Raw genomic sequence first — 20574 nt, forward strand, 5'->3', positions numbered from 1 at the left:
GCTAAACCGAGGGCAAAAATTTAGCCTCGGTTTATATAAGCAAATAATCATGTAGAACTCATCGATATCGCAATAGCGCTGACGGTCTTCGTCAAGGCGGGCGCATAGAGGTATCAAACGGTGACTTTAGCTATGAGTGAACATCATGCAATTTTGTATATAACTATGAAGCCTTTTTCTCGCGGTTAAACGAATTATTTCTTCTTTCCGCTTTTCAGCCGACCCTCGAAACCAGCCCTCTTCTTGGTAGGCGCTACACCTTTAATACCACGCTTCATTTTTTCGCGGTGATTTCTCTTCTTGCCCTTGTTTTCTTTGCGAATTTGCAAGTTCTCTTCTCTTCTCTTTTGCTTGTCGGAGATGGCAGTGGCCACGGCTTCTTTACGCTCGCGCCACTCGACGGCAGACTTTCTCTTCTTGGCCTCTTTGCGCTTTAGAGCTTTGCGTAGCAGCTTCTCGTCATCACGCATGCGTTCACCCTCAGCCTGTAGCATGGCACGCTGCCATTTCTCCTTCTCTTTTTGTTGTATCTGAACCAGTTCATCCTCTGATTCCAGCTTCGCGCGCTTAGCCTCTGTAGCACTGAGGTGAGCTTTGATGTCGTTTTTGGAAGGACCTTTCTTTTCGCGGGCCTTCCTTAGGCGCTGAAGATCAGAGGTTGCACGCGATCCGTCGTCAAATACAATATTCTGGAACATGAGGTCATTGGCTATCCCGTCGTCCACGCGTCTCTTTTTAGATACCGTCTCTGAGTCGCCTTCGGCGTCTGAACCGGAGTTAGATTCGTCGCTAGAGTCTTCGTCCTTTGGAGTGTTTTGTTCGGTTCTTTTGCGCTTCAGTTCTTCTTTCCGTTTACGTTGAGCCAAGATGGCCTCGCGCGAGCTAAGCGCACCAGTGACTTGTGTACCTGGGGCTCTGCGCTTTTCTTTCATAGCCTGGATCTTCTCTTGCAGCTTCGCGCGCAGCTTCTCAAGGTTTTGTTTTTTGGAGGCCTTTGAGTCGGCGGGCGGGGCAGGTTGGTCCTCAACTGCAGAGGCCGCCTCGGCCGCTGGCTTGTCAAAGGATTCTGGCTGGGCCTCCACCTTGTTGCCCTCGTCGTCGAATATAACGTCTATGGAGTCTTCATCGTCTTCCTCGCCCTTGGAGCCGTCCTCCTGCTCGCTCTCGATTTTGCTATTTACAGGACCCTTGGGCTCCGCCTGCACCTGGCCGGCGTTTTCGCCTGTCTCTGATGCACCCTCGTCGCCGCTGGTGCTCTCCTCCTCCACTTCCTCCTCTTCCTCGCTGCTTGCTTCTTCTTGTTCACGAGAGGGCTTCTGGCCCGGAATAACAGCCGGCTTCCCATTTTTCTCGCGCGCCTCCATGACCTCTAACGCAGACGCAGACTCCTCGTTTTGTTGCTCTGGATCCAACTTCTTCCGCTTATCCAGTTTCGATTGTGCTTTGGTCTTCTTTTTGGCCTTCCATTGGTCTTGCGTTTTATCGTCGTAGTAGTATTTGGCCGGTATCAGCGACAGCAGGCCGTCGAATGCATTAGAATTTATCCTCAGACGCTCTTCCAAGGAGTTGCTCATTTTGTGGCTAGTGGACTTTCCAGAGGATGAGCTGCTGATGTCCAAGTCGCTTCTTGTTATGTTCGCACTCCAGTCTGAGATGCGATGCTCATCGCCAAAAATTTTTCTTTCGACATGGAAAGAGAAAAGCTTTTGAAGAAGCCGCTGACAATGCGGGAAGAAGCGATATGAAGATTGAAGAACACCGGACAACAGGCGAGTTTTGTGCGGACGGTCTTCGGCCGTGAGCAAGCACGGGTCTGCCTTGGGATGTAAATAAATTAAATATTGTGTGTAGCGTGTCGATCTGAGTAGCGTTTCACACGCTTTCGGAATATTCCGAGAGCGCTGGGAAGCACTCCTGGGGGACTCTTATGTTGTGTGCAGGGGCAAATACAGTGTAAGATTTTCGCTCAAGGTGGCTGAGGGAGCGTAGACGCCAGCTGGTGTTGAAGCTTGACACTACGTGGATGCGTCGACACGTGGATATGCGTCCAGATACTGCATAGAGAAAGGAGCGTCATGACTTATGAGTAACTGCGGACTGCGCTGAGCTCTGCAACGTAATGCGCCCAACGTTCGCTGCTGCCGGCTCGCGCGTCTGGTGCTGAGCGCTCAAAGGCAACTACATAAAGTGTGCTTTTTACAGACGAAAGAAGCTTCGAGAACACATATATTGAGCCAGCTCGCGAAGCTCAGGCTAAGTGGCTGTCTCACCGCGGCAAACTTTTGGGCATCGCGCGCTGTCATGCGCCGAAATTTGAACCCCGAACAGAGAACGGCGCGCGCAAAGCGTCCACGACAATAACCGCCCCCAAGCCGCCCCCAAGCCGCCACACATTAAGCCATGTATTTCGCACTACTGGGGGCAGGGGCCAGCCCTCAACCTTTCACTTCGCTGCAATATTCCATGGTTGAAGAGTCCATCGTACGCAGTGAAGACATATTAGCTTTACGCCAATATAAAGATCAGAGACCCTTAACCCGCTCTCACGCCTCCAAACTGTGACCAAGCCGCAGGCCGACCAAAGAAGGCCGTCCGCATTGTACAATGGGATGATTAACTAGCGCTACCGCACGCCTCATAAACACAACCCTGCATGCCGCACCAGGCCAATCGGCCAAGCGCAAGCAACAGAATGCTACCAGGCACGAGCGCCAGAGTATTAACTGAGCGCAAGCTGAAGTAAACAGAGTAGGTGCGCTCATCATCGCATGTCTCCCCGGCGCGTGCCAGAGCTCGCCCAGTCGTCCCGCCGCGTCTGGTTCGCCTTACGTAATAGTATTATGTCATCACGCCCTCGCATCACGTGTCATCTTCGAGCAGCAGTACGTGATCCGGTGAGATCCCGAGTCGCAGCACAACCACTCATGCTTTCCTACCGCATTCCTTCTCTATTCCCACCGCCAGCAAACAAGCTCTCCTGCGCATTTAAACGCTTTCTGGCTTGGCCGCGCCCTCCTCGAGGTCCGCTACATCGCTCCGGGTAATAAGCTTCACGCCTGAGTTGTCGGGCATCGCGTCGCCAGTGAATTTTTCACCAATTTTTTGTCAATTTTTTTATATCTAAACACGCCGGCGCCTGGTATATATACTGCAGCGAAAAATGAAGTGAAAAATTTCAAGCACTTTCGAGTAGAACGGACTAAGACTAAAAACCCCGTGGAAACATGTCTCAGGGAACTCTATACGTTAACAGTCTGGCTAGGGGCTACCTCCCTTCCGCCTTGGTCAAGTACCTCGGTCTTGACATCGAAATCGTGGACACTGAGAAGGATCAGGAAAGCTTCTTGAAGCAGTTCCCATTGGGCAAGATCCCAGCGTTTGTCGGTCCTGAGGGCTTCAAGCTCACTGAAGTGATGGCCATCGCTTACTACCGTATGTTTTGAAGCGAGACAAGGAAAAATAGCGGGTTGCCACGTGCTGCGTGCGCGCGTTGCCGAGTGTTTGCATGATGAGAAACCTTTTTTAAATCATAACAGTTATCCCTGTCTGAATGGGTACCAAAAGCTAACACTCATGTGTCGAGAAATTTTGCTCTGAGCCAAACACCGGACACGCCGTAGCGCAGCCCAGCTGGCGCCCCGCGGACGCTCTACAAGACGTCGTACTAACTACTCTACAGTTGTCAACCTCAAGGGTGACGAGAACATCAAGAAGGTCTTGTGCGGTGCCACCTTGGAAGAGGAGGCCCAGATCATGCGCTCTCTGTCCTTCACCAACAGTGAGTTGGCTGTTGCCTTCCCAACCTTCGCTCTCATGCTGCTCGGTAAGTTGCCTTACAACAAGAAGATCTGCGACGAGAAGAGAGCCGCCTTCGACGCCTGCATGGACGTCTTCGAGCAGAGACTGAGTGAGTACACTTACCTCGCCACCGAGGAGGTCTCCCTCGCCGACCTATTCCTGGGTACCCTATACGCCTTCTCCAGCATCCTCATCTTCGGTGCCGAGTACAGAGCCAAATACCCTGCTATCGCCAGATGGTTCAAGACCGTCATCGCCCACCCAGCCCTCGCTGGCGTCTTCGACCTCTCCAAGTTCCGCAAGGACACCTTGCAGTACGTCGCTCCTAAGAAAGAATCCAAGAAGGAGACCAAGAAGGAGACTAAGAAGCCAGCCGCTGAGAAGCCAAAGGCTGCTGCCGAGGCTGAGAAGCCAGCTGAGCAACCAAAGAAGCCTAAGCACCCTCTTGAGCTTCTGGGCAAGGCCACTTTCCCTCTAGACGACTGGAAGAGAAAGTATTCTAACGAAGACACCAGACCAGTTGCTTTGCCATGGTTCTGGGAGCACTACAACCCAGAGGAGTACTCCATCTGGAGAGTCGACTTCAAATACAACGACGAGCTGACTCTGTGCTTCATGTCCAACAATCAGGTCGGTGGTTTCATGGAGAGACTGACAGGTTCCGTCAAGTACATGTTCGGTTGCATGGTTGTCTACGGTGAGGACCGTAACAACGGTATCGTTGGTGCCATCATGTTGAGAGGCCAGGACTACGCTCCTGCTTTCGAAGTTGCTCCAGACTGGACTTCTTACGACTACGCCAAGCTCGACACATCCAACGAGGAGGACAAGGAGTTCATCAACAACATGTGGGCCTGGGACAAGCCTGTGGTCATCAACGGTGAGCCAAGAGAGATCAGCGACGGTAAGGTCTTGAAATGATGACTGTTATAAAATTTGTGTAGCAGGAGACGCGATTCTCCTTTGCCTCAAAGTTGTATCTATTACATATAGTCAATCTTCTTAATGATTTATGCCCGACTTGAATTTCTTGGTCACCAGCCGCAGACGTCTGGCACCAAACTTTTCACTATTTATCTCTAACTGTTCGTAGCACTGATGGCTCGTGATGTGCAAATTTTAGGTATCTAAGAGATGGAAAAAAAAAAATGAACCTAGGGGATTGTAAAAGTGGTGTCGTTAAAGAAACAAGTAAGGACCCATAGGAGCCCGGATCGCGAGTAAAGAGCTTTTTTAGTTAGCTTAGTTCGAATTCTACGTTTGAAAACACCCATGGCTACTGCATTGCACACCGCTAACGAGTTTGTGCTTTTGTCACTGCCCATGAACGCGCAGCCCGCGTCGGCGCCAGGCAAGTCTGCGACTTCCTGGCTCCACGAGAGCCTGGTCGGCGGAAGAACGTTCGTCTCGGAGTTCCACATCCCAGAGTTCAAGATCGGGTCTCTGGACACCCTGGTGGTTCAGTCCGAGGAGTTGGCCAAGATCGACTCGCAGATTGGAAGCTCGGTGGCCAAAATTCTGGAAATCTTGGGCAACTTGACTGAATCGCAGACCAACGCTTACAAGACCGTGCCCATCGGCAACGTCCCAATCCCTGAGTACCTGGAGAATTTCCAATGGCAAACACGCAAGTTCAAGCTCGACCGTTCCATCAAGGAACTTATCGAGGAAATCTCTCGCGAGTCTTTCCAGCTTGACGCTGATGTCAGGGCCACTAGTACCAACTACAGCAACGCAAAGACCAACCTCGCTGCTGCCGAGCGTAAGCGCACTGGTGACCTTTCTGTTAGATCTCTCCACGATATTGTTAAGCCTTCGGACTTTATTTTGGACTCCGAATATCTCACTACGGTTCTTGTTGCTGTCCCTAAAAACCTTCAAGACGACTTCCAGAAGTCTTACGAGAGTCTTGCCAAGAACGTTGTCCCTTGCTCGGCTTCCGTTTTGAAGCGCGACGATGACTACGTGTTGTTCAATGTGCATTTGTTCAAGAAGTCTGTCAACGAGTTTGTCTCTGCCTGCAGAGAAAGGAAGTTCATTCCTCGTGAGTTCGAGTACTCTGAAGAGCTGATCAACCAGTTGACTAAGGAGCATGACTCTGCGGCCCATTTGGAGCAGTCCCTCCGTGTGCAGCTTGTCCGCCTGGCCAAGACCGCCTACTCCGATGTTTTCATGAACTGGTTCCATATCAAAGCTTTGCGTATTTTCGTGGAGAGCGTTTTGAGATACGGTCTCCCCCCACACTTCAACACCAGCTTGATTGCTGTTCCTCCCAAGACTTTGTCTAAGTGCAAGGCGGAGCTTGTTCAGCAGTTTGGCTACTTGGGAGGTAACGCGTTTTCCAAGGACAAGGCAGGCAAAATAAAGCAGCAGGACAGCTCTTTGCATGAGTACGCATCGCTGGTTGACACGGAGTACGAGCCTTTCGTGATGTACACGGTCGAATTGTGATACAGGAGCCATCCAAAAGATTATGTATCAATTTTAATAGAAGAAAACACTTAGTGAAGTATTTGATAGATCGTGGACTAGACGTTTGAATGGTTAGAGCGTTCCGTTGCTTGGTTAAAAGTCCGTGAGGGCTGGAGAGAGTCGTTCTAAGCCGGGAGGCCGTAGCTTGGTGTCCGACGCCGGGCGCACTCTGGGTGCGCATAGCTGGAACCAGTTTTTGAGTTCGTGGGGTTGATGCATGTCTCCATGCCACTGTTTTGGGGGACTTTGCGCGACTTTGGAGGACTTTGGGGGAAGATCTGAAGGCGCCTCTGGAAGAGCTCAGCATAGTAACGCAAGACAGAAGCTACCAGAGGAAAGAAAGCTGCACGAAGATGTTTCCGCTGATGATTGTATTGAGGGTTTTGCAAGACTATGGACGAAACGGGCAGGGGCCATGAGATATGAGGGACATCTGTCAGTGTTTTCCTTGGAAAAATCCGATTCGAGGCCATAATATACGCTTGGCAAGTTCTGGAGAGCGACACCTCGCTTAGGGCTCATGTATTTGTTGAATTTCCAACGCGCGCTGGCGACAATGCTTACTTAGTGAATTGGTATATCACCAAGTGCTCGAGCTATTTATGAATAATGCAAACTGCTGGCCCCAGACGCCGGAGCATCTCTGGGCCGAAAAAAGTGAGCTTCGCGTACCTTAGCGAGAGCCCACTCTCCGAACTGTGGAAACCCTTCCATACCTTTACTGCTAGCAAGTGTGAGGCAGTGCTTGCCCTACCGAGTGTAAGGCCTGGAACTTGCCCAAGCAACGAAAAACTGTCGAGAGCGGCGATCCAGAACCCGAGCTAGACTGCGAGGACGGAGCTGCTGCTGAATTTTTGCCGGAACGTATTGGCCACGTCCAGGCGGGGGAATACCTGCTTCAAATTCAAGTTCTGAACAATGCTGTGGCCGTTGAATTCCGCCGACGAGAAGCCGAGGCCGCGACACTTGTCCAGGTCGTTCCATGCAGAGAACGTTATGCTATAGGACGGCAGTCTGACCTCATTTCTGGGCGTGTCGTCGGAGTACGATGTGACATCCAGTTTCTCCAGGCTCGGCAGGTACAAACCCTCGACGACGAGCGTGCCTTCGGGCTTCATGGCCAGGCCTAGCCTCAGGGATTTCAACGAGGAGTTGCGGAAGCAGATGAGGGGAGAGCAGTCCCGGCCGGCCCTCCCGCCGAATTTGGCTTCCATGGGAATCCAGTTCTCGATCGTTGTGTGGACAACGCCGTCAGGCACGAGCTGGGCGTTGACGTGGAGAAGCCCGTCGGGGCTTTCTTGCTGCGCTATCGTGCGGATGCGGGTTATGGTTTCGCGCGCGGACCGCGAGCGTTGGTGGACGTCGCTGCTCCCGTCGCTGAGCTTGAGCCTGTGGCCGGTGAAGCGCTTGACGGAGGGCAGGTTCCAGTGGCGGAGAGAGTAAACGCTCAAGAGCGAGTTGAGAGTGAGCTTCGCGTCCTGCTCGCGGATTCGGCAAAACGCGTAGAGATCGATGACGTTGAGGCTGCCGGGGCTCCCGTCGCTTCCGGAAAAGGCGACCGACTCCACCAACGGGAAATTTACAGGCACGCGTGTAACCATGGGCAGGGGCGGCTCGAGCATGCTGTGGATCTTCAGAGTATTGGCCAGGTGTGAATTGCAGCCATAGCATAGCTCGGGCATGCTCGTTTTCGTGCCTCTGGCGACCCCGGAGATGAACTCCGTCAAAGCCGTCGCAGCAATAACTATCCTTGATGCATTTAGGTAAGTCACCTGCGCAAACATGGGATCTCTCTCGCTGTACAAACGCGTGTCGAGCAGGTTCCCGTCGTTCGCCCGGAACTCCAACGTCTGACACCTGCTGCTTGTCACTATAAGATGCTGCACCCTGTAGCAATCCTGCGGAAAACGCCTGCGGAATTTCTCGTGGATCTCCGTCAAAGGAACCTGCCTGTCAGAATGGAACACCAGCGACAGCTGGATGTCGCCGTAGGGCGCTGGCAGGGCCGTGGCGCCTGGCGCCAGCTCCAGGGCGTCTTCGTCGATCGCGACCACGTAGAAGCTCGTTTGCGACGGGATTGTGTCATCTCCCTTTATGGACCCTTTCGAGCCGCCCAGCACTTTCGCGAGATCGCACCGGCCACGTGTCAGGTCACGCACCGCGATTTTGCTCCGCAGGAGCGCGGCGACGGGGCCGTTGGTCTCGCCCAGCGCCTGGAGCAGGTGATAGTAGTCGACCACTGTGGTTTTGGGGCTCGCGGTCAGCTGCTGCACGATCATCTCCACCACCTCTATGGGCAGCGACAAGAGGCCGTTCCGCACAGGCCCTTCGCTTTTGACGAGCATGTTCATGTTTTCGTAATTACTCATTTTCATCGCGGCAAGAACGTGTCAGTATACAGTACGGGGCTTCAAGACAAAGCGTCTATACACAGCGCAGGTCGCAGCTGCTTTTATATATAGCAGTACCACACCAGGCGACAGCTGGGGTGCTGGCGCGTGCGCAACAGCGCATGCGCGGGCCGCGCGCCGCTGGAAATTGAGTTTCAGGGAGCCCAACGGCGCCATTCAAAGGGCCAGGGGTGACCGGTGCGTCACACCCGTCGGCGGTGACACGAGCCCTGCGCCGTGGTCCAGTCTGCCGTAAGCATAAAGGCGCGGGCGCTATTTGTGGTATTGCGGAGGCGAGTCAGGGTGTATGACCGCGGGAGTTGAGCGGGTGGCGCTGCGGACTGTGGGCACGTGGCGGCGCGGTTGAGCGGGGGCGCGCTGCGTGCGGGATGACGGGATGAGTCACGCGCTGTGTGGCGGGGCTGGGTCACGTGGCGGATGATGACAGAGCGCATCACGTGCCGGTGTCCGCCGGATATTCGTAGCTTGTGATGTTGTGGCGGCACTCGTGTAACGCGACTCGGGCGGCCACGCGGTACGAGCTCGTTCCCCGCGGCGGGTGGCGCCGGGGCCGTTTAGCCGCTGAGTCGCGCGTTCTGCAAGCTTCTGGCCGTCGCAATAGAGACCGCGGCTCGCTCGTTCTGTTGCTTGCTCTCTGGGCCGCCCCCGTGCGCTCCCGTGCGCCCCCTCCGTGGAGCCCGATCACACAACGCCAAACCGCCCGGTCACGCGACACGCCCTCGCCTCCAGCTGCACCCGGCGCTCCAGGCTTCCCACAGTCCGTCGCCAGGCGGGAAATCACAGCCGCCCATGTCACGTGTGGCGGGCATATGAGCGCGTTCCTTTTCGCCCTCGGCCTTAAGACTCCTCTTTGTCCGGGCGTCCCCGACAAAAGAAACCACGGCGGCTTTGGAATTGGTCCGAGATGGGCGGCGCTCGGGACTCATCGGGCGGGTCTCTCCACCTGAAATTTTCACACACGTATATAAGGCGAGGAAATGACAGCGGGGAAGAAGCGACGTTGTGTGGCACGCCAAACAAGAAGCAAGCACACCTGTGCGTCTGTCGATTTATTTTAGGTGTTTTTTGTGTGTGTTTTTTATAGAGTGATAGCAAGATGTCGTTGTGTCAGGCAGGTGCGAACCCGATTAGCCGCCTCGCCGGCAAAAGCGAGCAGTTGCGCGGCGTGGGGCGCTTGCACGACGCGCGCCCCGGCGTGGGCGGCGTGAGGGACGGGAGAGAAGCGCAGTTCCGCGGCGCTGGCGCGTCGGCGCAGCCCATGGCTCAGCCCGTGCCCCATCCCATGGCGGCGGCGCCCGCCGCCGCCGATGCGTGGGTCAACCAGTTCTCTAACATGCATATCAAGGACCCGCTCAGCTTCAGCTCGGAGTACCAGCGGCTCTACAGCTCGTACGAGCAGCCGCAGGCCGTGCGCCCGGCCCAGCCGCAGACGCTGCATGCGGTCCAGCCGCAGTACCAGCGCCAGTTCTACCCATCCTCGTACTCGCAGTCGCTGTCGCAGCAGTTCTCGCAGTCGTTCACCGCGGACAACTCGGCGCTCTTCGACAGCGAGTTCGACCAGATTGAACAGGAGGAGGCCGCGCAGCAGCAGCAGCAGCAGCAGCAGCAGGGGCCCGCTGCTCAGGATACTGCCACCGCAGTCCCCGCGCTCGACGACGAGCAAGCCAAGTTCCAGCAGGCGGCGACCGAGATTTACGCCCGGCTCTCGCCCGGGCCACAAACCCCTCCCGAGATGGAGGCAAAGCTACACAACCCCAAGCTACAGAACTCCAAGTTTCTAGGCCTCATGCGCAGGATAAGCGACGGCGTCGTCACGCTGCAGAACGACCAAAACTCCCAAAAGTACACTCAGCTCTACTCCCCTACAACCGGCGAAGTTGTGGGGAACGAATACTTCCCAGTGGTGGACGCCATCTTGGAACCATAGACGACGACCTTAATGATAGATGATTCCGTACCGACAATTATGTATTTACGATGCTACGAAAATGACACTTAATAATTTCCTTGGAACTATTGCCTCTTGCTCGCATTATATTCCTTCAGTTCGACCTCGCTGTTGTTCTTACTGCCCACGAACCTGAGCTGGTTGTTGCTCTCGCCGCTGCTCGCCACCGCAGGCGCTTCGGCGCTCTCTTCCTCCTCCTCCTCGTTGATCCCCAAAAGTCCTGTTTTCACGTCACTGACAAAGCTCCACAATGACGACGACATGTTCCCCAGAACGTCCTCGTTGGGCCGTCCCCTGTTGCTGTTGTTGTTGTTGTTGTTGTTGCTGTTGCCGTTGTTGTAGGAAGCCGGGCTCGCACTTCGGCCTGACAAAGTGCCCGACTCCGCGCCGGGTGTTTTCTCGGGTGATGCCACGTCGTCCCAATTTAGCTTCTTCTCCAGCTCGTGTTGGATTAACTGGTCGAACTGGTTCAAAAATGATAGCGGCTTTGTCCATACCGATTCCTTCTTGGCGTGAGCGGGCCGGCTCTCGTTGCCGGGTGTGTGGCTCGTCGGTACTGCGAGCGATCTTTGATTTGGGGAATGGTGGCTGCTTTGGCTTTGTTGCTGTATTTGCTCGTCTATACCACTGTTCAACGCCTTGCCCACCTGTGTCTTCAGGTCTTGTAGCTCATGTGTCTGCCGCAGCAGGGCCTTTTCCTCTTGCGTGAGAGTCTTCTTCAGCTCTTCGATTTTGTGTTTCGTTTCCAGCAACTCGAGTTCTTTGTTCGCCAGCAGCTGCAAGAGCGCATTAACATCCTTGGTCGCGTCCGCAAGCTGCTCAGATGCCGAACTGCTGCTCCTGGAATGGACCGAGACCACGCTGCGCGACCTGTTTCGTGTCGCCTGTTGCTGCCGGTGTTCTTTCGGTGTGGTCTCGGGTGAGATAACCGGCTGGATCAACGACAGTCGCTTGAGCGTGTTTGAGCGCGTCATTTTCCCGCCAGCCGTCGCGCGCGTAGGCGTCTCTTTCAATGGGTGTTCTTGCTCGCTTGGTTTGGCAGGGGTCGCTTGCGTCTGTAGTATAGGGCTCTTTACGCCATTCTGACGAACTCTCTGAGCAGGTGAGCCTACCTTCGGGCTCGGTTTTGTGCTTTCTAGTCGCGCACCGCTATCAATGTTGGACTCCCGATCGTGCTCCTCTATAAACCCATCGAGCTTGCTCATTTCCTCGTTTATCAATCTCGTTTGTGCTTGGGATAATTCATCTTCAGTAATTATATCTTAAGTTATGACGGCAAGAAAGGGAACATAAATTAAAAGCGTGGAAACGCAGACCTAATAGCTAAGTAAGAACATCAACTAGTCTATAAGATGGTTTATTCATGCAGACTCTTGAAATCGGCTAGTTGGCCATATATTCCGCACTTCTAAGAGCGCTTTGCGGGCTTCAACCTTCCCAGTGACGAGAAAATTCAAGTGCTCAAACGTACGTTCCCTGCGCACGTCAAGACTGGGATTCAAGCTCAAAGAGCCCCAGCCAACGGAGCAGGCACTTCGTTGATCCAGCGAGCTCGCTTGATCACGAGCTCCATTTTGTCTTGTCATTCTGTACGCACGTGGAACATCATAATTTCAACGTCTACTAAACAATGAGCTAAATAAACAGACTACCAAAGCCAGTCAAGAAAACAAGCTACAGCCTAGGCGTAAAGGACAGATTAGGAGCCCTTCCATTGCGCGATGGCACCTTTCAAGTTTGCCAAAAAAATTTCGAAAGATAAAGCCAAGCACGAGCCCGCTCCAGCACCTAAAGCGGCTCCCCAACCTCAACCTCAACCTCAAATCGCTAAGCGGTTCACGCATAGCGCAATTCCAGAACCTGCAGCTGCGCGCATTTTCCCGACACCTGTGCCAGTTCAGCAGCGCAATGTGTCTAGTGCATCCGCGTTGCAGCAGACAGAGTATACTCCATGGAGCCGCGTCAAGCTGGCAAACTCGCCTTTTCCCCGATACCGCCATGTCGCGTCCGCTTATGCTTCTGAACAGAACCAGGTTTACGTGATAGGTGGTCTCCACGACCAGTCGGTTTATGGGGACACATGGATTATCTCTGCTCACGACAACGGCAGCAAGTTCTCGTCCAAAACTGTCGATATCACAGACACCACTCCCCCTCCTCGGGTTGGGCACGCTTCCACACTGTGCGGAAATGCTTTCGTTATTTTCGGAGGTGATACGCACAAGGTCAACAGCGATGGGTTGATGGATGATGACGTCTATCTTTTCAACATCAACTCTTATAAATGGACTATTCCACGGCCGGTTGGCCCTCGGCCCCTTGGCCGCTACGGCCACAAGATCAGCATCATTGCCACGTCACAGATGAGGACTAAACTCTACGTGTTTGGTGGCCAGTTCGACGACACTTACTTCAATGACTTAACGGTGTTTGACCTCTCTTCGTTCCGCCGCCCAGACTCTCACTGGCAGTTCATCAAACCAAACACGTTCACGCCGCCTCCGCTTACGAATCACACGATGATCTCGTATGACTACAAGCTCTGGGTATTCGGCGGTGACACGCCTCAGGGTCTCATCAACGACGTATTTATGTTTGATCCACAAATCAACGACTGGAAGGTCATGCAGACTACAGGAGACAAGCCTCCCCCACTGCAAGAGCACGCGGCCGTGCTGTATGGAGACCTAATGTGCGTGGTAGGGGGAAAGGACGAGCAAGATGTTTACTCTAACAGTGTCTTCTTCCTCAATTTGATTTCTTTGAAATGGTTCAAGTTGCCTTCTTATCGGTCTGGCATACCTCAGGGGCGTTCTGGTCACTCTTTGACTTTGCTTCCTAACCATAAGCTCTTAATTATGGGTGGTGACAAGTTCGATTACGCCAGAGGCGGAGAGGGCGACGTTCACACCTCTGACGTGGATTTGGGGTGCGGAACTCTTCTCTATGTTCTTGACCTATCCAAGCTGGGGGAGCAGTGCCCAGGCATATTTGATGCCAAGCGTGTTGCTGCTCCACAAAAAGGGGTTGAGAACATTCCAACCTCGCCCCCTCAGCCCAGTCGCAACGCATCAATTCAACAAAACATTTTAACTCCTTTCAGCGAGCGCTACCAGACTCCCAACACTGATCAAGGCGGCTTTTCTGCTGTTGAAAAATTCACAACGCCAAAAACCGATGGCGTGTTTAGCCCCAGACCTGAAGCTGAGGACAGCAACACAGAAGCTAGTGCTCTTGGAACCCCACAAGACATTAAGAAGCCAACTTCGCCAGTTCCACAATTGAAGACTAATCACTGGAGCGCCCAAAGTCCTCCACCACGTGTAGTTTCATTGAGCTCTGCAAATGAATCAGAGCTTGGTAGCTCTCGTGGACATGACAGTCAATTCAGCGGCGATGTTAGTGAAGAGTATGGCGTTGCAATGATTGGAAATTCTCCATCTAGGCCCGTTGTCCGCGAAAGTATATTACCGGAGGACGAAACCCTAGAGAATTTGCCAAGTCGAAGCTATTCAGGAGAAACCACTCCTCAACGCGAAGATATACAACCGGTGAGCTCAACTCCAGAACCTGCAAGGCCAGTAGTGGCACGGGACCAAGGGAATCTCGGGACACAGGTCCAGGAGAACATAGCCTCGCCAGGCCCGGAAAACATGGCGGTGCGAAGCCAGGAAAACACTGCAACGCGAGGCCAGGAAAACACTGCGACGCGAGGCCAGGAGAGCATGGTGGCACGTGGTCAGGAAAACACGATGAAACGAACCCAAGAGAATTCAATGGCACGCGGAGAAGAGGGTTTGATGACGCGTAGTCCAGACAATTCAACACAAAATGGCATGAAAGGGGTGCCCTTCGAGATCATTGAGGCTCTACGAAAGGAACTTGGGGACTTGCGTTCTGAAGCAGAAAAGAGTGCGCAGTCGGCCAGTCGGCGCATTGAAGAGCTGGAACAAGAAAACAGCAGGTTAAAAGAGAGCAATGACGCGGGATCCCGTTTAGTGAAGTTGCAGACGGACTATGATCTCGCAGTCGCCGACCGTAAAGCGCATGAAGATCGTGTGGGCGAAGTTGAAGACCTTCTTTCCAAAAAATTCCTCGACGTAGCGCGGCTTCACGATATCATAAGGGTCCAGAGTAGCAAAATCGGATCTCTTGAGGGCGAAGAGACGTTCAAAGAGAAATACGAAGAGCTGAATGACAAGTATGAGCAGCTCTTGAAAGACCATGAGACTCTGAAGGCCAAGGACCGAGAAGAAGAAAAGAGTCTACATGAATCAATCGCCCAGTACAGTGTTCAGCTAGAACAGTTCCTGGCGAGCAGAAATGAGGGCCAAGAAGAAGGAAACGGAGGAGTCAGAAGTATTTCCGGCCACCATCAAAAGGTAATCGAAGATCTCAGGTCGCGTATGGACCAGATGGTTTCTGAGAAGCAAGGAACGGACTCATCGGCCGCGGAACTATCAGAAAAGCACAAGGAGCTTGAAAACAAGTGTCGAAAGCTGGAAGAAGAACTGAAGGCTATCGAGTACAACTACGAGAGCAGCGTGAACTCGGTTAACAACGCTAGCAGAGCGCTCGCTTTGTCGCAAGAAGAGCTCAACAAATACAAACAGGAGAGCAAACGTCTTGCTGATGAGCTAGAGGAAATGAAATACAAATCAGTGGACCGCCGCGACACAAGCCTGACGTCAAATGACGACTCGCTTCTAAGCTCGAGTGGCGCCGGCCTGGCGGCCGAGCCCAAGAGCGACATGCGGGACGCTCCCTACCGTCTGAAAATCAAGGACTTGAAAGCCGAGCTTTTCATCATAAAACAGGAGAGAAACGCGCTAAAGGACGACGTAATGGAGCTAAAGAAAAAGCTTCTCAACCTCGAAAACGAGGACGACTGAGCATCCCTGCTCGTATGTATTTTATAGATAACATTAAGTAGCCTCTTAGCAGACTTGATGCACACTAGGGCGTGTGCGGGTTGGCTCCTGCGCGCTCGCGCGTGTCGTCAGGCTCGGATGCAAAGTCGCCACTCTGTAGGAGCACGCCAGTGTCGCTGTCATACTCTATCCTGCTACTCGTGAAGAGCACCATTGAGGACTCAGCTTCTGAGCCATTGTCGGACCCCAAGAGTTGGAATGAGTCTAGTTCCAGCGTCAGTGACCTCCCAGCGCCTTCTGGAACCTCCGAGTTGAGTGTGCAATCCTCCCGCGTCTCCGCAGCGTGTTCCTCGTCCCAACCATCATAACTCGCTTTCTTGACCTCCAGACCACTCAGCTGGAACTCAGCTTCTCGCTTGCGCGTTGCGCGTGTCTTTTTGAATTCATCTTCACTTATTATGCAAACATCATTGCGCGGAAGAAACCGCCTGGAAACCTCCTCGGGCACATCGTACTGCTTACTAAACTCTTCTACGCAAACTATGCTCCTGCTCATCGCTATAAAATGTGGAATCTGGTCAATGTTATTCCTTTGAGATGTTCCTTAGATGTCTAGCCGCTGAGTATTTTTTCAACGGTCTATAACGGCTCTTATTTCGCAGTAAAAAAGGGCTGCTCAAACAAGACAATTGACTGGGAAATTTCTTCGAGTGCTAAAACCCACGCAGATCGCCGTTTTATTTTCCAAGTCCGAACATGATGTAGCTGACCAATACTGTTTGTTTAGGCATCTCAAACGTTTATAAAGAGCTGGACTTGCTGGGCGTCAAGTCCTTCATTTAATTTGTTGATAGTGGAAACTTCTTTTTGTTGAGGGGAAGGGTCTTTCGTAAATAATGACTGAACCCTGACACGGTGTCGAAGTTGCTCGATGGAAGTTAACCGAGCGCGAATCCACAGCAAAGAGACAAAGAAAAGGTATTGCGAGCACCAAGTTAGCCTGCAGCACGATTTTATTAGATCCGAGAGCATCTGGAAGGATCCGAAGACTTTTTTTCAACGTTACGTGCACCGCATCATTTGGCTAGATCGAAACCCCTCGGATAAGTTTAGATGGCAGATTCTGCACAGTACGTGTCGCACGTTTCGTTTGACGATCTGACCCCGTCGTTGATAGACGACCAGGCACGGCTACTGCAAAAACACGGCCAGGAGGTTACGTTTTCCAACCCCTTCCTGCACATTCCGCCGCAATATAACCCTCTGTACGCATCCGGCGCGGCAGACGGAAACTCGCCGCGAGTTTCAGGGCTGGGCTCACCGAAGAAGTCTTACTTCAGCCTCGACTCCTACTCCAGGTCACCGTATGGCTCCAGCCCCAACCTGTATTCAGAGTCGTCCGGGCAGGATGGTCTCAAGCTGCCCCAATCGGATCCCTCCGTGGATTCTGTCCACAGTGCGCGTTCCAGTACCACCCCAGTGCCAGCATATCTTCCGGGTCGGCTGCCTCCTGCTGCCTCGCCCCCAGTGCTCAAGAAACGCCCTCAGCGGGACTACGAGGTTGTTAAAGATTTCGACCTCATCAACCCGGACTATGTCAAAGAGCACCAGCTCACTTTGTTAACTGATGAAAACACTCAACAAAACTCGGGATGTTCTCATGGATATACCACGTCCGGTTTTGCTAACCTGAACGAAGTCGAAGACAAAGTGATGCGCAAGGATCATGCGGAAACAAGCCAGACTTCGAAAGAGGGTGGCCGAAGAAAGAGCTTCGCTGGTATGAGTCTTGAAGAGCTTGCGGCGCTCGAAAGAGAGTACGAGTCTGCATCGCGAACCAACTACAATGTGGAACAATTTGACTTTAGCGAGCAAGTCCAGCACTATATAGGGCCTGATCAAAGAAGGGCTATTGGGCCGTCGAACGACTGGCCTCAGACAATTTACCCTTCGCGGCCATGCGTGAACCACCGTGCTCTGGCAATTACCAGATCTCACCGCGAATACTCAGACTATATCAAGGATCACGGGAGAAATCAAACGAAAGGATCTCTTAGAACAGTCGTTTGCCTTATCTCCGGAAGAAAGCATACATGGTCAGCGGTTGACTGGTACGTGGAGAATATGGCACGCGGCGGCGACTATCTGGTGATCGTTTCGCGAATACCAGTCTTTGAAGACTCGGTGAAGCGGCCTACACCCCCACAGACAAGCCTCAGCGAAAACTACGATATCAAGGCTTCCAAGCCCAAAAGCAGATCACTGAGCAGGAAATGCAGCCTTACCGAGCAGGGCCTGATGGTGCAGGACGTGGATGTCCTGGCACGCGCCAAATGTAATGACATTCTGAACTACTACCTGCACAAACTCACTGGCAAAATCATGAAACTTACCGTGGAGATTATCAAGGACGACTCGACGGTTTTTGCGCTAACTTCAGCAATAGCCCTTTACAAGCCTGATTTCAAAGTTGTCAGCACCGTCAGCACAAACTTGCATATTAAGTTCAGAAACGGGCACGTAAAGCTTGCCAACTTCGTAATGAGGCATTTCTGGGTGCCTACCTATGTGGTCCCGTTCGAATTCATCGACCCAGCGTTGCTAGGTGAAAAGGTGCCTGATCGGCGTATTACCAATAACCCAAAGGAAGAAAAAGACGATGTGCATATTATAGCCAATATAGACAAGGTGATCAAGCGCACTCTTAACAATCCGTTTGGATCCCAAACCCCGCGTGAACCCAATGATTCCGATGGTGATTTGGCTAGTGTCAATTCTTATTTCCCAACTGATCCCGAGACAAAGCGCAAAGTCGAAGAGTTCGAGAGCATGGGCTATCTCAGACCTGTGCCCACCAGGAGAGAATGCGACCTAAACAAAGTGGGCTCTTTCCCAGGCTCCTCACGATCCAGCAGACGGAGCTCTCGTATCCAGTTTGCAGGTGACCACAACGGAATGTACAAGGTCAAGTCCTTAATTGACGCTGACGACAAAGATGATGATATGGTCCGAAAGATAAAATCGGTGAGCTCAACCCACAGTAGATCATCGATGAAGAAAGGACATATGTCTGCCAGACGCACCAAGAGCATTGACTCTCCAGGAGGGGTCGAGGCCAAAAAGAAGGGAAGCAAATTTAGCGGGTTTTTAAAGAAGATTGGATTCGGCAAATAAAGAATCGGGCGCATCGTTTTGGAGCCAAAACTCCTTTCAAGTCCCTCACCGCAGAGGTTCTCGCAATACCGGAGTCCCGTGGTCTACATCACATGACTTGCGGCAGGTGATCCTTGCTTATTATGATCTCCAAGGTGGAAGGCCCGGTACCCTTTGACGCTATCCTGAAACCTCCCTAGAAAAAGGGTGGAGTAGTCTCCGCCCTGCTCGTATGGATGCTACGAGGAGCTTTGATTACCCCTTGCGCTATGCTTTGCGCTCCTATGGAAGTTGTCTACGATAAGGATGTTCAAATGTGTGGGGTAGAATGAACTCTTTTGGTAACAGGGGTACATGAACTTGTGGAGTTCGCGTGCATGGCTTTAACCATATAAATTAGAACACATCTGTGCTTACACAGCGAAAGCTCCCTATCATCACCCCCTACTTTAAACGTCGATTGGAAACCCTCAAACAATGAAAATCGATTCGAAAATATACGAAGAAGCACACAGGCTGGCTCTCATGCCCCGCATGAGAATGATGTTCTACGGTGTTGTGTGCGGAGCTATCGTCCCCGCTATGTACCTGAGATCCTACTATCTGCCATCTATCAAAAGCCAAGATGCTAAAGATGTTAGTGCCTTAGCTGACAAAGTCAAAATGCTGGAACACCGAACATCAAATATGGAACATCCCGCGGTGAGGAGCAACTCCGGCGTGGGGCGCTCGGCCAGCGCTAAGTCAGCGGAAAACGCATTGGCCTCAAGCGAGAACCTGGGGGCATTAGCCAGCGTGGGTGAAGTCCCTATCGCGTCCTGGCATATTAAGGGACGCAATCGCTTCTCTAATGATGACCAGTACCGAAAGCTGGTGGAGGAAGCCAACACTATAATGTTTTCGTCTATCATGTAGACAGCGAAGCGTTGTGGACAGCCCTTTCACGTAATGCATATAAGTATATAACCTTCACGAGACGTTAATGAGACAACCTGATTTGATTTCTGTTACTCAAGTCCGCCTCCAGCGCTTCTTCACTGAAATCGTGCTGCGTCCTGCACTTCCAATATTCTTGATGTAGTGAATTAATTACGGAACTTTTCTTAGCTTCGACAAAAAATTAAGATTCCAAATTATTTCGCAATAAAACGACCAATATTAATTCGCCAGCGGACATCAAATTCCTTTGTCAAGTCGTTTACTATGGCTCCAAACTTTTACAGACCAGTCGAACTCGTTTCAGAGGGAGTTGTGCCACCTGAGACAGGCTCCATTGTTTCCTCAGAGGCGAAGGAAGCAGCTCCTTCCCATGTTACAAAACAATCGGTTAGCCACAGCGCTACTGAAATACTTGGGGACAACAAGTTGCTGGACGGAATCTCTGTGAGATCTCCCACATATTTGAACAAGTTTTTCAGCTCGTGGCGTCTAAACCTCTCTGGTCTCATCGAGAATACATGCGATACTATCGATGAAAAATCGAGAAAGTACTACAGTTATGAAAGGAAGCTCACGACAACTGTGGCCAACTTACACTCTGATCCCCGTGAACTGCTTTTGCCTGGAATGACATATTCTTTGGTTGCTGCTATGTCTGGCTCTGTATTGACAAGGAACAGAAACATCTTGGCCAGAATTATGGCACCTCTCGCCTTGGGTGCCTGCTGCTTCTCTTACGTTTTACCAGTGACGTCCTCGAATACGTTTGGACTCCTCTTCGATTTGGAAAAGCAGGCCTTTCCTCGTTTTGCACAGAACCAGCGCGCTCTTTACAACACCTGCAAGAACACTGTTCACCAGACCATTGCTGTTGCGGGGCGCACGAGCGACGCTATCTCTGGTTCTTTCTCCAAAAGTATGCACCTGGTAAAGGAGTGGACGGGCTTGAACGTTTAGAATAGCTACCCAGTCTCATTGTATA

At 52.3% G+C, this 20574-nt stretch overlaps 11 protein-coding genes and 1 non-coding gene across 12 annotated transcripts; 8 read left to right on the forward strand and 4 right to left on the reverse strand.

Annotated features, from left to right (window-relative positions):
- Positions 1-194: 194 nt before the first annotated feature.
- RRP14 (ribosome biosynthesis protein RRP14) lies at positions 195-1574 on the reverse strand (the record flags this gene model as incomplete). Its single annotated transcript, XM_002552241.1, has 1 exon — positions 195-1574. One exon carries the CDS (start codon positions 1572-1574, stop codon positions 195-197), a length of 1380 nt encoding a protein of 459 aa, XP_002552287.1.
- A 1650-nt stretch (positions 1575-3224) lies between these two features.
- Positions 3225-4719, forward strand: TEF4 (translation elongation factor EF1B gamma; the record flags this gene model as incomplete). The annotated part of the gene is made up of 2 exons (XM_002552242.1): positions 3225-3432; positions 3680-4719. The coding sequence occupies 2 exons, from the start codon at positions 3225-3227 to the stop codon at positions 4717-4719; spliced, it is 1248 nt and encodes a 415-aa protein (XP_002552288.1).
- SNR38 lies at positions 3498-3606 on the forward strand. Its single transcript, XR_002432178.1, has one exon. It is a non-coding gene; the product is annotated as a snR38 (small nucleolar RNA).
- Positions 4720-5070: 351 nt separating the features above from the next.
- On the forward strand, positions 5071-6249 carry VMA5 (H(+)-transporting V1 sector ATPase subunit C; the record flags this gene model as incomplete). Its single annotated transcript, XM_002552243.1, has 1 exon — positions 5071-6249. The coding sequence occupies one exon, from the start codon at positions 5071-5073 to the stop codon at positions 6247-6249; it is 1179 nt and encodes a 392-aa protein (XP_002552289.1).
- Positions 6250-7091: 842 nt separating this feature from the next.
- BOP2 (Bop2p) lies at positions 7092-8645 on the reverse strand (the record flags this gene model as incomplete). Its single annotated transcript, XM_002552244.1, has 1 exon — positions 7092-8645. The coding sequence occupies one exon, from the start codon at positions 8643-8645 to the stop codon at positions 7092-7094; it is 1554 nt and encodes a 517-aa protein (XP_002552290.1).
- A 1132-nt stretch (positions 8646-9777) lies between these two features.
- Positions 9778-10608, forward strand: PEX21 (Pex21p; the record flags this gene model as incomplete). Its single annotated transcript, XM_002552245.1, has 1 exon — positions 9778-10608. One exon carries the CDS (start codon positions 9778-9780, stop codon positions 10606-10608), a length of 831 nt encoding a protein of 276 aa, XP_002552291.1.
- An 86-nt stretch (positions 10609-10694) lies between these two features.
- TDA11 (Tda11p) lies at positions 10695-11834 on the reverse strand (the record flags this gene model as incomplete). Its single annotated transcript, XM_002552246.1, has 1 exon — positions 10695-11834. The coding sequence occupies one exon, from the start codon at positions 11832-11834 to the stop codon at positions 10695-10697; it is 1140 nt and encodes a 379-aa protein (XP_002552292.1).
- Positions 11835-12350: 516 nt separating this feature from the next.
- On the forward strand, positions 12351-15521 carry KEL2 (Kel2p; the record flags this gene model as incomplete). The annotated part of the gene is made up of 1 exon (XM_002552247.1): positions 12351-15521. One exon carries the CDS (start codon positions 12351-12353, stop codon positions 15519-15521), a length of 3171 nt encoding a protein of 1056 aa, XP_002552293.1.
- A 64-nt stretch (positions 15522-15585) lies between these two features.
- On the reverse strand, positions 15586-16056 carry KLTH0C01496g (KLTH0C01496p; the record flags this gene model as incomplete). Its single annotated transcript, XM_002552248.1, has 1 exon — positions 15586-16056. One exon carries the CDS (start codon positions 16054-16056, stop codon positions 15586-15588), a length of 471 nt encoding a protein of 156 aa, XP_002552294.1.
- Positions 16057-16613: 557 nt separating this feature from the next.
- On the forward strand, positions 16614-18674 carry KLTH0C01518g (uncharacterized protein; the record flags this gene model as incomplete). Its single annotated transcript, XM_002552249.1, has 1 exon — positions 16614-18674. One exon carries the CDS (start codon positions 16614-16616, stop codon positions 18672-18674), a length of 2061 nt encoding a protein of 686 aa, XP_002552295.1.
- Positions 18675-19130: 456 nt separating this feature from the next.
- On the forward strand, positions 19131-19568 carry SPG1 (Spg1p; the record flags this gene model as incomplete). Its single annotated transcript, XM_002552250.1, has 1 exon — positions 19131-19568. One exon carries the CDS (start codon positions 19131-19133, stop codon positions 19566-19568), a length of 438 nt encoding a protein of 145 aa, XP_002552296.1.
- A 288-nt stretch (positions 19569-19856) lies between these two features.
- MIC26 (Mic26p) lies at positions 19857-20549 on the forward strand (the record flags this gene model as incomplete). The annotated part of the gene is made up of 1 exon (XM_002552251.1): positions 19857-20549. One exon carries the CDS (start codon positions 19857-19859, stop codon positions 20547-20549), a length of 693 nt encoding a protein of 230 aa, XP_002552297.1.
- Positions 20550-20574: the final 25 nt, after the last annotated feature.

Source organism: Lachancea thermotolerans (genome assembly GCF_000142805.1).
Source record: "Lachancea thermotolerans CBS 6340 chromosome C complete sequence".
Lineage (NCBI taxonomy): Eukaryota > Fungi > Ascomycota > Saccharomycetes > Saccharomycetales > Saccharomycetaceae > Lachancea > Lachancea thermotolerans.